General features: G+C 35.8%; 1 protein-coding gene across 27 annotated transcripts in view; it reads left to right on the top strand.

Moving 5' to 3' along the window:
• MBNL1 (muscleblind like splicing regulator 1) overlaps window positions 1–13,149 on the top strand; it is a 194,889-nt gene that overhangs the window by 147,829 nt on the left and 33,911 nt on the right. For 20 of the 27 annotated variants that reach the window (XR_012494390.2, XR_012494394.2, XM_019731998.3 and 17 more), the window contains 2 exons: window positions 6,109–6,279; window positions 7,330–7,440. Coding sequence is in view for 25 of the 27 variants with exons in the window: in XM_019731998.3 (XP_019587557.1) it covers window positions 6,109–6,279; window positions 7,330–7,440 (282 nt within the window). In the remaining 2 variants the exon portion in view is untranslated. The remainder of the gene's footprint in view (window positions 1–6,108; window positions 6,280–7,329; window positions 7,441–13,149) is intronic. The other 7 variants (XM_074326722.2, XM_074326733.2, XM_074326720.2 and 4 more) reach the window with 1 other exon arrangement.

Consider the following 13,149-nt stretch of genomic DNA (forward strand, 5'->3'; position numbering starts at 1 on the left):
CTATAGGGAAGTAAAGCCAAGGAAGAGTTGCTTTCCCTTAAAAAAAAAAAAAAAAAAAAAAAAAAGTCAGCATCTCTAGTATTCTAGCTTCCAGAACAATGAGAAAATTAATTTCTGTTGTTTAAACCACCCAGTCTATGATATTTTGTTATGGCAGCCCAAACAGACTAATACAGCCCCCATTAAATTCTGTTAGGTATAAAGCAGTGGTTGCCTCTTCACTGAAGATGATTTTACCTCACTGTCACCCCCAGGGATATTTGGCAACATCTAGAAACAATTTGAATTGTCTTAACTGCAGGAGTGCTGCAAGCATCTAGTAGGCCAGGCTTTGCTTGCTGCCAAACATCATACAAGGCAAGGAACAGCCCATGACAAAGGCTTAATCTGTTCCAAAATGTCAATGAGAAACCTTGAACTTCTTTTTAGGACGTGTGTGTTCTTGTAAACTAACATGAGTCCTTTATGGGAACAAGTGGATTGTTAGAAAATATACGTTTAAAATCTGCAATAGTCTATTAGGTGCAGTTAATTTATTTTCGATATTTGCAAAGCCAATAAACTATAATTCCTAGAGTTAATCAAATTCTATTTACCTAAATGAAAACAAGAGTATGTATGTGTGCATGTTTGTGTATGTATAAAGTATTTTTGTTCTTAAAAAGTTAATCACATTTAAAACTGCCATCAATTTCCTACCACTAAATACTTGTAATTCTAAAATAAATATTATATATGTAAATTTATTCACCCGTGCATTAGAATTAATGCAAGAATTGATTAAAACGCATGGCGGAACCATAGAAACATTTTTGGAAATGCCTGAGACAATATTTCTTGACTGCCAATGTTTTTTGCTTTTTTTTTTTTTTCTTATTGGCAAAATTTTTCTGAGATATTTGTATCATCTTAGCTGGGGAAAAAAAATAAAAAAGAAGAAAAAGCAGTAATAATTTTTAGTAGGAAGATACCAAATTCCTTTGCCAGAATCTCTGGCCAATATCTGAGCAATAAATATCTCCAGAAAGTGCTTCTAAAACACTTGCATATCTGAGCTGTCCCCAAGAAAATACTGGTTTTGTTTTAACAATTGAAATAAATGGTTGCAGTTTGAACACTCTTACCAGAAAACCACTGTTTCCAGTGAAAGTTGAAAAAGACTTGTGAGTATAAGATGGTACCCCTGTAATACTTTCATTGCCCTTTTATTTCCAGAATCTACCCAAATATGACTCAGTAATCATAAACCTGTCACATAGTTACCATTTGGCAGCCTAATAAGTTGTCTTTTTACATTTCGACCTCATAAATCACAATATTTCTTTTATTTTAGGTGGAGAAAGTATAATTAAGAATGAAACTTATTTTTCCAGTTTTAAAATGGAATTTTAATTTTTTTGTTTTATTAAGTTTGGCCAACTTCTAAGTAAGATGTTTTATTTTTGATTGTTAACTAGTTCTTAAATAAATGTTAAAAATAGTTAAGAAATTGTTCTTTTCATATCTCTAAATTGGCGTTGCTAGTTTCACTCAGTTTTATGTTTATTCTACAATTTGTATCTCACTTTATAGATCACATACACATAATTTTTAGATATGTACTATGTATACTCGTATGCTCATCCATAATTATTTAAAAGTGTACTTTATCAAAGTACACAAAGAATTAACAAGGCACTTATTTTGAAGCTCAAACAATTAATCTAAACATATTTCTTCCTTTGTTATAATCACAAGCTTTGCATCAATTTCAAAGGGTAATGAAAAAATCCTTAAATTCACCATTGGACCGTTTGTAACTTCAGATGTGCGGGACTTGATAAATTGATCCCTCGAATGACCATTATTGGTCATATACAGGCTTTTAAGACTACAAGGAGAAATTTTTGACTTTTTTCGACAGGTTACTTTTAATTTATAAATGTAGAAAATTAATACAGAAAAATGGACTCCGTCTTGAACAATAATACTAAACTTCCTCCATGCCCTTAAAATACACAATATATGCATACAATGATGTCTTTGAACTCTGTGTTGAGTTAACCTATGAAAAGCCGCCTTGGATAGAGTCTAATGTATTTATGGTATAGGCTCTGTCGAGTGGCCTGCTAGTCAGCTGGACAGCTCACTGAAAATAAGATTCAGTGCAGTCAACGACAGCAAACTGCAGAAACCTAACATTGCAAGTAATGTATTAGAGTGGCATTAGTCCTTAGTACCTAGATGTGGCAAGTACAGGATGATGGTTAAGGGCCACGCTTATATTACTGATTATTGATATGCATTGTTTCTGTGTTTTGCTGTTTGTATTATTTTTAGCACTTTTCACAGATATGATGCTCAATTAAGCAACAGCTGCTTGTTGTTAGCTTGAGAACTTAAGGAAAGAGAGAAAAACATCATTTATTGATAGCCTTTTATACCAGGAGTCACGTATGAGGTTGGCCCACTGTCTTGCTCAATCCTCAAACATCACCAATGAGATCAGTGGTATTGTGACAATTCCACAGAAAAGGTTTGGCCACTCAGAGAATTTAACTAACTTCTACAGGGTCACTCAGCAAGTAAGTTAACAAAGCTGCTATTTGAATCAAGCTGTGTTTGATAAAATCTACAATTATGTGGCATTAGCAGGAACTACAGGTAGGAATCAAAACTAAATAAAAACTTCTTTATATTTATATTTTTGCACTGATCCTAGCAGTGCATTTTAATGTATTTAGGGTGAAATTTCTGGATGATTTAGAGGAGTAGCTCCTGTACAAAAATCTGCATGTGTGACCACTAGATACTGATTGAATTTATACTTTTAGATTTTTAGAATGGATTATCACTATATAGATTTTTGGGTTGCCAGTCTCTACACAGATCTTTCCTCCCTAGTAAAACTTGCCACCCTGTTACCTTTTCTCCTTTTTATCATGCTAAGCTTTAGCCTGTGTTCAAATTACTGGTCTCTGAATAAACACACCGTTAGGTTAGCATAACTCAGAATCAAAAGTTTGGTATTAGATTTAGTTTTGATTTTCTATTATCTTTATTTTCTCCAGAATAGAGGTAGAGTAGAATTCATCTTTAATCATTCAGTAAGAAGTGTTCACTCATTCATTCTGCAAATGCTTATTGAAGTATGGTGCTGGGAGCTCAGAGACAGAGGAACCTGGAGAGGGAACAGTGTCATATTTACCTTAGCTCGCAACGGAAGGTATGCTGCTTGTGGTTTTCTCTGGGGCTTTAGGCAGTCCTCTAGAAGAGGATGTTTAGTCTAACTTATTCTTGACCTTTTATTTGTCAAACCACAATTATTCGGCAACACAGTCAGCATTAAATAAGTTTTGAACTTCCTACAATGCTGTTTATCTAATATCAGTTACAGAGACTATTATTTTTTCCACATGTGTCAATGAAAAATTCACGTGGCTTTACAGAATTGTATTCTGCTATATCAGAATAACCTGGGCCCCCAAAACCGTTGCCATAGATTCTCTGTGGAAGAGGCTTTTTATTGTAGGCTGCATACTTTTTCAAACACATCCGCAGTTGATTCTTAGAAGCATAGCCCTTTGAATGTGAGGCTCCAGTGCAATCCAATCAAGCGGGCATCGAAGGGTTGCATATGTAGGAAATGTAGTAGAATGGCATTGTTCCTGAGTAGATGTAGCAAATACAAAATGAAAACCAAAGATCTGAGCTGTTAAAAGTTTTGAGATGCGCTGACATAGGCTGAATGGTGGGCGCATAGGATTTCTCTCCTTCATTATTTCATTCTGGACTGTGTTCGTAGGTAGGTCGGAAAGGGGCTTTGTGTTAACAGAGGCACGAGAATGAAGTCCTGAGGGAGACAGATTTTTTTGTTGGCAAGGCCTGGTTCAAGGCCCAGGGCTACCTCTGTGCTATTTATGGAACTACAGAAACTGAGCTGAGAACTGACAGTAACTGGATCCTCAGGGTGGATATAACTCTGCTTAGCTGCACTTAAATTAGTCCAATCTTAGTAAGAAATACGATGTGAAGATATTAAGCAGCAGATTTTCTCTTGGAGCCAAGTTGTTCTTTGTATGGAAAAAGGAGGTTTTTCTTTAGGTTATGTCAAGTGAATGTCCCTGATATCAGAGACAATCAGCTCATGGGTCATCCGTGAGCTTATTTATGTTGGCCAGTTGTTCTGTGTGGTTTATCTTATGACGCTATATGTTGTTTTTTGTAAGAGTTGTTTCACTTCCAGATGCTTGTAAGCATGGTGATTTCGTATGGAATAAGTTGTAGATACGTAAATCTTTATTTGTGAGCATATCAATAGCCGTAACTAACAGATAGTATAAAAACTACCTTCATTCCAATATTTTGTTTTTCTTTTGTTGGATATACATTTTTTTGGGGGGAAGGGGTTGGGTAATAGCAGCAGCTCCTGACTTGATCTCACTCAGAGAATGTCATGCAGTGCCAAGGACATGACATATAAATTATCTTCTTTAATCTTTATAATAAATCTATGGTATAGGTTATGTAGCAATTTAAAAACAGATAAAAAGCCTGAGGCTTACAGAGGTTAGTGTTTAGATGCAATTCATGCAGTTGATGAGTGAGCGAGCGAGGCCTCTGTTCCAGGTTTTGAGCCCTGTAAGATCCTTGTGAGCAACTACTGTCCTCTATTGTCTCTTGATTTAAAGTATTATTAGTAATGCTTTATTACCTAACGCTTGTTAAAGTAACAGGTAGTATCTTAGAATATTAGCCCTGTGTAGAAACTTGCTCCTGAAAACCTTAACCAAAACAAGGTAGAAGTTGATCATACAATTCAGAACCGTGCCAGCTTTTAGCACAAACATAAGCATCAGTTTTCTGTGTCAGTGTACAGTATAACATCAAATCATGGCAAATAGATTTTTCTTAGGAAAAAATCAAAGAAAGCACGAGGTGGTTGATGCCGTCAAGTAAATCTTTTACCCTCCAAACAGTTTTAATTAGATTTATTGGGGAAAGAAGTTATGAAGGCAGTAATTGAGAAGATCTGTTACTATCAATATGACTTGACAATATATTGAAGTAATATGGGTACAATCCCTCAACACAATATTGCATATTCCAGACTTTAATATATACAGAGGGTGCCCAAAAAATGTATACACATTTTAAAAAAGGAAAAAAACTGTATTAAAATTGTAATATTCGATATATACCAATAACAAAAGATGAATACAAGTCACGTTTGACTTCTGCAATGACAAGAGGTGCTCACAGTGGTTACCATCAGCGTAATTTTAATGCAGTTTTTTCCCTTCTTAAAATGTGTATACATTTTTTTTTGGCACCCTCTGTAGTTTTGAACAGAATCATCCTAAAAGAATGATTTTTATTTTATTGTCATTTATTTTATTTCTCCATTTTACATTGTAAATTATTTATGGGTACATATGTCTATTTCTTACTGTTTTATAGTACTTGGGCAATGGAGAGTACATGTATCTTTGAAAGGTTAAAAGTTACGTTTTTCACCACTGCTTTCTTATACTTACTAATCTCTATACAGTGAGAACATGTGGGAATTTTCTTCTTTTCATCTGTAAATTTCTTAATACTTGGGCTTTGAAAGCTTAATAGTAATTTTAATTTTGTTTGTTATGAGACACTTGTTAAAGGTGTTTGAAGATACAGTGTGCCTTGAGTTCTCTAATCCACTTCCTTAGAACTCAGTACAAGTAAAAATAGATGGTAAAATTTCATGATCCTTTTGGGTTCATTCCAGTTAACCAGAAGATGCTACAGAAAAATAATATTCTTTATTTAGTAGTCTGTGTTTTAATATTACCCTGGCAGTTTGTAGATTTTTAAACTTGGATATTGTTATAATATTGCTAATATTAGAATAAAGTAAATTCTTTACGCTTTAACACCTTTTCACCTATTGTAATACCTTAATTTTTCAATGCATGTGGGTGAATTCATTACCTATTCTAAATGTATTATAAAACCATATGGACGAGATACACTGTGAAAAACCCATGGTAGATTCAAGTGGAGGTTTTGCATTATCGTTATTATTTTTATTAATAAAATTTGCTGATTTTATTCTTTTTTAAGATGATGTTTTCTGCTTTTGTTTTTAAGGGTCGTTGCTCCAGGGAGAATTGCAAATATCTTCATCCGCCCCCACACTTAAAAACACAGTTGGAGATAAATGGGCGCAATAACTTGATTCAGCAGAAGAACATGGCCATGTTGGCCCAGCAAATGCAACTAGCCAATGCCATGATGCCCGGTGCCCCATTACAACCCGTGGTAAGCATGTTTTCAGTCCTCGTCCCTTAAGATTGTAACTCCAAGGGCTCAATGTCAGTGTTAAAGTCGTGATTGCACTAGATCCAGTGAACATAGGTAACAGTACCAGTTGCCTAGCACTTTGTACCAAAATTGTCAGTCAAACCCTGAAACAGTTTTCACACTGTAAAGTTACTCATCTTCTGGGTAAATCATGTGAAAATGTACGTTATAGCATGTTTTCCCCTAGAATTTTCTGCAAATCAAATCCTATGACTTTCAAGTGTTAATTTTTTTTTAATGGTCATCAAACTCATCAATATAGTCCATGTGTGTTTTCAGGCTACTTTAATGGTAATAGTAATCATAAAAATTGGCACATGTCAGCTTTAGTTTTGAGAAAATTATTTCTATTCCTCCATCCTTGAAGAGCATCTCTATAGTTCTCTTTCTTGGAAAGGAGCCTTTGTTATTCTTTTAAACATAAATTGAAATTATTTCGTGGTTACAAATGCTAGGAGAATTTGACAGTGGTGAATCAATACCATAGACTCGGAAGCTTCATCGAAAGAGAAGTAATCAGAGAGGCAGAAACTCCAAGGGATGCTAAGAAAAGAGCTAAATTTTATAAACTGTAGATGGTCGTGGAGATTTAATGTTTACTGAGTAGTGTATGTGGATAACTTTTGAGTCTGAACATATTTATTCATTTATTTATGTATGTATGTATTTATTTGGATTGGGGGGCGGGTATGTGATAAATGACTTTAAATAATCTTTACTCACATTTATTCATAAAAATGTAAGAGATTAATGTCATAATTTTAGGTTGTAAAAGGTGTCGATATTAATTGTGATATGGTAATTTTGTCCTTAAATGCATGTTGAAATATGCAATAAGAATATATCGGTCAGTAATTTATGTCACTAACTTTTATGCAATATTGTGGTATCGTGGAAATGTAAAGACCCACATTTTTCTGATATGCTAACTATAGCATGTGTTCTAACTAATTTTTTTCCTAATACATTTTAACACCTGAACTCAATGTAATTATTATTCTCTCTTAGAACTTAATGCACCAATCATTCCAAAAAAGAGGGGGGGATTGCATTTCGAGGTGGGAGGGATCTCCATATCACATCGGCAGTGATACCAATTATCAATACTATACAGTTGAGGTGAGAGAATATTGTAATTCTGTGTTTGTTTTAACCTGATATATATATATATTTTTTTTCTTTTTCCATTATGGGGGCTCAGTTTAAAATATGATATCTTAAATTTATCTTTGTGGTATCTGCTAATTTCACATGTCTATATTGGGATAGCATAAAGACTTTCATTTGGTTTAAAAAAAGTTAAGTCATAATCCTCCTCTCTAGCATAAAAAATATGGGACAAGAATTCTTTTTTGACACTTGGCCCTCACATACAGTTTCAAAGATCCGATAAAGCCTTGGGGTGGCTACTACTTTAGTTGATAGAAGGTCTCTCCTTGATGTGAGATCCTTTGTTCCACTTAAACATTTAAAGCACGTTCTGCCCTCTCAGTAACCAGGAGCACCTCTGAAATCAGCACGTGTCATTCCCAGACTGCAGAGCGCAGTACTGGTCTTGGCAGAGAGTTCCTCTGAATTGGTCCTTGAGTTTTACTTTCAAGGCCATTTCCAGGGTCATCACATGCATAATTCTGGGACAAACTATAAACAACATTTATGTTCATGGCTTTGAAAAACTAGTAACAAATATGTGTTGTTTATGAAATGACTAAATCACAGATTTTTGAAACCGTTAGAAAAATCACCATATTTTCTGGGTCTTGTTGGAAAATTCTCAGCTTAGTCAAAGCATTAATTTTCATCAGCACATTCAGGCTCTATGTTAATTTTCCTTGATATGACTAGATTTGAATGTGGAATTACCCTTTTAGAGACATCATGAGATCATCATCTAAAAATATGCTCTGTGCAGAGTGACGTTTTTGTAATAAGTATAGAAGTCATTTTTATTATTCAATTTTAAAGCATTTGTGGTTTTAATGGGGTAGAGGCTTTAATATGGGAATTTTGCCTTCAAAACCCCACCAGAGACTTTTTGATCCCTTTTGTAGTCAGCCCTGTTTTGAGGAGGATAATGATACGGAGATTCAGAAATAAAAGAGATGGTCATAACCAGCTGCCTACTGGAACTTTAATGCTGGGCTTACAAATAGGGACTATAACAGGGCTAGAAGCAGCCAGGTGACTAATATGGAAAAGGCTTGTCACTCAAAAAGAGTGGCCACTGGTACAGATGATAGTGTTTAAGACATGGCGTGAACTTGGATACAAACCAGGTAGTGAGGACATCAAAGGAGATAGCAGTGTGAGCAGATCCAAAATACCAGGAGTATCAGCAGTTTCCAAACAGTGATAGGGCTTGTAGCCACACAGGTGAAGCATCTTAGTTCTCTAAGGGCAACCAGTTTGGCCCCCAAACAATAGCTGGGGAACACGAAGGGGTCAAGGGGCTAGCAAGGTCTGATCAGATTCGGAAGCATTTAATATTGTGTCTGGCATGTAGCAGAAATCAAAATTGCTTGATAAGTGAAAGAATGAATGAAGGAAGGAGTTTCCAAAACATGAGAATAACAGGCAGTGGTTTATGGTAGTTACATTCCCCAGTATCCAAAGGAACCAGGAACTGGAGCACAAGACCAAGTATAGAGACTGCAGCATAGAATGGGCACTGAGGTGGATGTGTTTTAGCAGACTTTGATCTAAGGCAGGCAGGGGCTTCGTGAGGGTGCTGTTGGGACCAGGAAACATCTATTATGCCACTCAGTTTGGGTTCTCATTTCCTTATAGATTTTAAGAGTCCTATAAATTTAAGATTTTTGGAACAAGACATGAGGCTGACTTGGGGAATGCTGGGATTTATAGGAGCGTTTCCTGTTTTTATGGACTTTATTAGGTTGTAATGAAATGCACCAAGCCAAGAATCAGAAAGAGGACTTAATATTTTGGGGACAAATACAATACTCTAGGGGTATTTATTGAACTCAGTACTTTTTGTATCATAAATCCTTGTAGCCATCCTATAAAGTAGGTAATGTTATCCCAAATTTAAAGACGAAGACTCAGAGGTTCAGAGAGGTTAATTAATATGACTGGCCCTGCTACTGACTAGCTATATAACTTGAAGATAAATGAAGACCTGTAATATTTAATTATCCAAATCTGAAAAAATAAACCTTTTGGGCTTTTTCCCTAAGTGCAATTAAAAAAGAATTATCTTTACTTTGCCATGTGCTATTTGATGCAATGGTCATCTAGCGATAATTTATCAAACAACCTAACCAACAGTAGATTACACCTTGTGGCTCATGACTTGGAGGCATCTGGTATGTTTCTTTGGTCCATCCTGAAAGTTGTTTTTCAGAAATACTGTTGATTTCAGGCGGTTGTCATTGCCCTCGAGAAGCTCCGCATAACCAGTGTTTGTGCAGAGCTGCATGTGAGCTCTGGATTTCCAATAGAAGTGGCCTCGCTTGCCTCTCCCTGTGCTCCCAAAGGTTAGCCTCAGCCATCCATAATTTCTGATGGCAGCTGCCTTTAAGATAAACACACCTAGCTGCCTTGAGGTCTATAACTCATGTTGAATTTCCTGTGTGTTTCATGCATTTAAAGTAGCCTAGGGATAGAGAAATTCCAAGTTATTGGATTTAGCTAAAGTTTTGGGAGCTGCTTTGCTGCGCCTGTCACTTGTCTTCCTTTGCTGCTGCCTCCTGTTCCAAGTATTTGTTGGCAGTTGGATGCTGAAAGCTTTGAAGTCACCATTTGTCACCCTTCCAGGAACACCTAGAATTCTTAAATTGTTTTTTAGTGCTTTACTTTCCAGTTTATCCAACTAGTGGTTGAGATAAGGCCATTTCATCCCAAAGTGTTTCTGGTAAAATATTTCCAAGTCAGTCACCCTGAATCGTATTTCATACATTTCATCCATCCTGCCCTTCTTGCCTGTTTCAGTCAGGGAGCCTGCACTTCCTCAAGCAGCTTGAGAATGGGCCTTGAATCTTAGGGACTGTCTCATTTGTTGATACTTTTCTGTTTGGAGGGCTAGGAGTGAGTCTATCGTTTTTCCTTTTTCTTTATTTTTTAAGATTTTTATTAAAATATAGCTAACATGCAATATAATATTAATTTCAAGTGTACAGCACAGTTATGCAACATATATGTACCTAAAGAGGTGATCACCATAATAGGTCCAGCAACCATCTGACACTGTACCACACTATCACAATATTATTGCCTGTATTCCCTATACTGTGTAATACATTACATCCCCATGAATTATTTGTTTACTATGTCTTCTTTATTTAAATGTTTATTATTTCAGGAAAACTGTATCCAAGGATAAATTAAGAATAAAGCAAATGTTCATTCAATTTGCCTAGTCAGCAAATCAGTCTAGAAACAGAGTTGAAAACAGTATTTCTTTCATTGTAGTCATATGCTACCTTTCTAGAAAAAAATACATTGAAATGTGAATTTGTTGACAACTCCCATTAGCTTTGAACTCTATGTTTATATTCAATAATTGTTTACAGAGACTGTAGCTCAAGTATGGGGTTGTGCCTTCCAGAAATCTGGTTTCATACATCTTGATTGTGCTGTTATTTAAAACAAAAAGCTTTATTTTTCACTATTTGCAAGTTTGACCTTCACAGACAGACAGACACACATACACACACACACACACACACACACACACACACACACACAGAAAATCTAGACAAATCGGACTTTAAGTTTATGTTCTGTAAATCCCAGCAGATACCAATTATATATTATTTATTGTATGTACTCCCTTTATTTTATTAAAAATTGCCAACATTGTTTGCAAAATAAACACTGTTTCACATAGGGTTTTAAAATAAATTAGGGCCCCTATGATATTTGCAACATTACAGCATGGTAACATGGTAACTCAGAAATTTCAGTATCAAAAATTGCAAAACAAAAATAAAAGAAATTAAAGTTTTTAAATAAGCCTACTAGAGAAATTAATAATTAAATTTTGAGGTAAAGAGAGGAAATAACATTAAATTTCTTTTTAAATGTTCAACTATATTTCTAGAAAACATTTAATGCATTTGCTAGTTTCTGTGGCAGAGAAAAACAGTGAGCAAGCAAATCCATTAATCTATTTGTTAAGCACATGTTTGTAGAGGACCTGTATAGATGCCAATTATAGGATATATGCAAAATTAATAAACGAGATCACAAGACTGCCCTGCAGTCTAGTTCCAGTAGAAGAGATGATCAAGAAAACACACGTAATGGTCAACGTAGAATTTGCGTGATGAGGAGATCTAGGAGAACAGAGGGCCTGTTTATAGTGGGGATGTGTGGGTAGATTGGGGGAAACTTCAGCCGAAGAGTCCTGATTCTTAAAGCATGATTAGGCTTTCAGTGGATGAACTGGGCAGCAGCAGCCTTCAATGTGGAGGGAAACCGTGTTCGAAAGAGAGTTATAAGAGAACATGTCTTCTTAGAGACCTCATGTAGAATCAGAAAACTGAACCTATTCCTGTTTTAAAATAGTAGAAGGCCATGTATGGTGTGAACTTGGAATCAACCAGGAACTTTCATAAGATACTTCTTGCCTACTTTCCCCAGAGATTTTGGTGAGAGGGGAGTGGCAAGGCATTCGGGGTTTAAAGTTCTCTAATGGACAGCCAGCACTGAGAACCACTGGTTTCAGAACCACCTGGAATCAGACACAGCTATGTCTACATCCTAGGTCTTCCATGCTTTTGTGACTATGGACACATAATCTCTCTGAGCCCTTTTCCTTAGCTGCAGAATGGGACTTATAATACGCACCTGCCAAGGCTGTGATTCATTTACAATTCATTCATTCATTCCCTCACTCAAGCATTTATTCACTGTATACTGGGGGTGCCAAAACAATGTATACACACGACTTGTATTCATCTTTTGTTATATCAGTATATATTGAGTATTCTAATTTTAATACAGTTTTTTTTTCCTTTCTTAAATATGTATACATTTTTTGGGGGGCACCCTCTGTATTTATTGAGTACCCACCATATGCCAGGCATCATTCTGAGTGCTGGAGATTTAGCAGTATACTGAACAGATATTCTGCCACCCCTCTTAAAACAAAAGCAGTGGAGTTTTTGCTTGTGATGGCCCCCTGGAGTTTATACTCTACTGTTACAAGGATTAAATGTAGTAACGTAGGTAAAGCACTTAGCACAATGCTTGGCACACAATAAATAGAAGGAATTATGCTAATAATCATGGTTGCACACATTTAACTAGTATCGTAATATGAAATTGAATAACATTTTCATTTATAATAAGCCTCATTACCTTAATGGAATCAAAATGTCTTATTTAAAAACAAACAAATGATGGGCTCATAAAAGCACCAGCATTAGTTAGCTTGCAATTTGTTTTTCTCTGCTGAGGATGTTCACTGGCAAAAGACAATAAGAAGCTCACCTTCCTTTTGCCTTCCGGGAACCAAGAGGTCTGTAAATCATTATTACAAGGAAGCAGTCAGTATCAAATGTACCGATTATGTAGTTATACATTACCCTGTCTATACTTCAGACTAAATAGGGTACCACTTGCTAATACCATTCATAGCCGTCCTTGCGATTCTGCTGAATCCTCTGCAGGATGGCCTTTGGAATGGAGTATCAGCAGTGCACCAGTTCAAGTGCTTACTAATCCGATTAGGGCACTCTGATGGGGCCAGCAGGGACCTGCCTCCCACAAGGTGCTCTTCAAAAAAGCGTTGTAACTAAGTCACAGAAACTCAAAAGAAATGAAAGAATGTTGTACTTTTTCTTTTGGCAGCTTTTGGAATCAAGT

The sequence above is a fragment of the Rhinolophus sinicus genome, chromosome 17, assembly GCF_057876585.1.
Source record: "Rhinolophus sinicus isolate RSI-liver-muscle chromosome 17, RSI-T2T, whole genome shotgun sequence".
Taxonomy (NCBI): domain Eukaryota; kingdom Metazoa; phylum Chordata; class Mammalia; order Chiroptera; family Rhinolophidae; genus Rhinolophus; species Rhinolophus sinicus.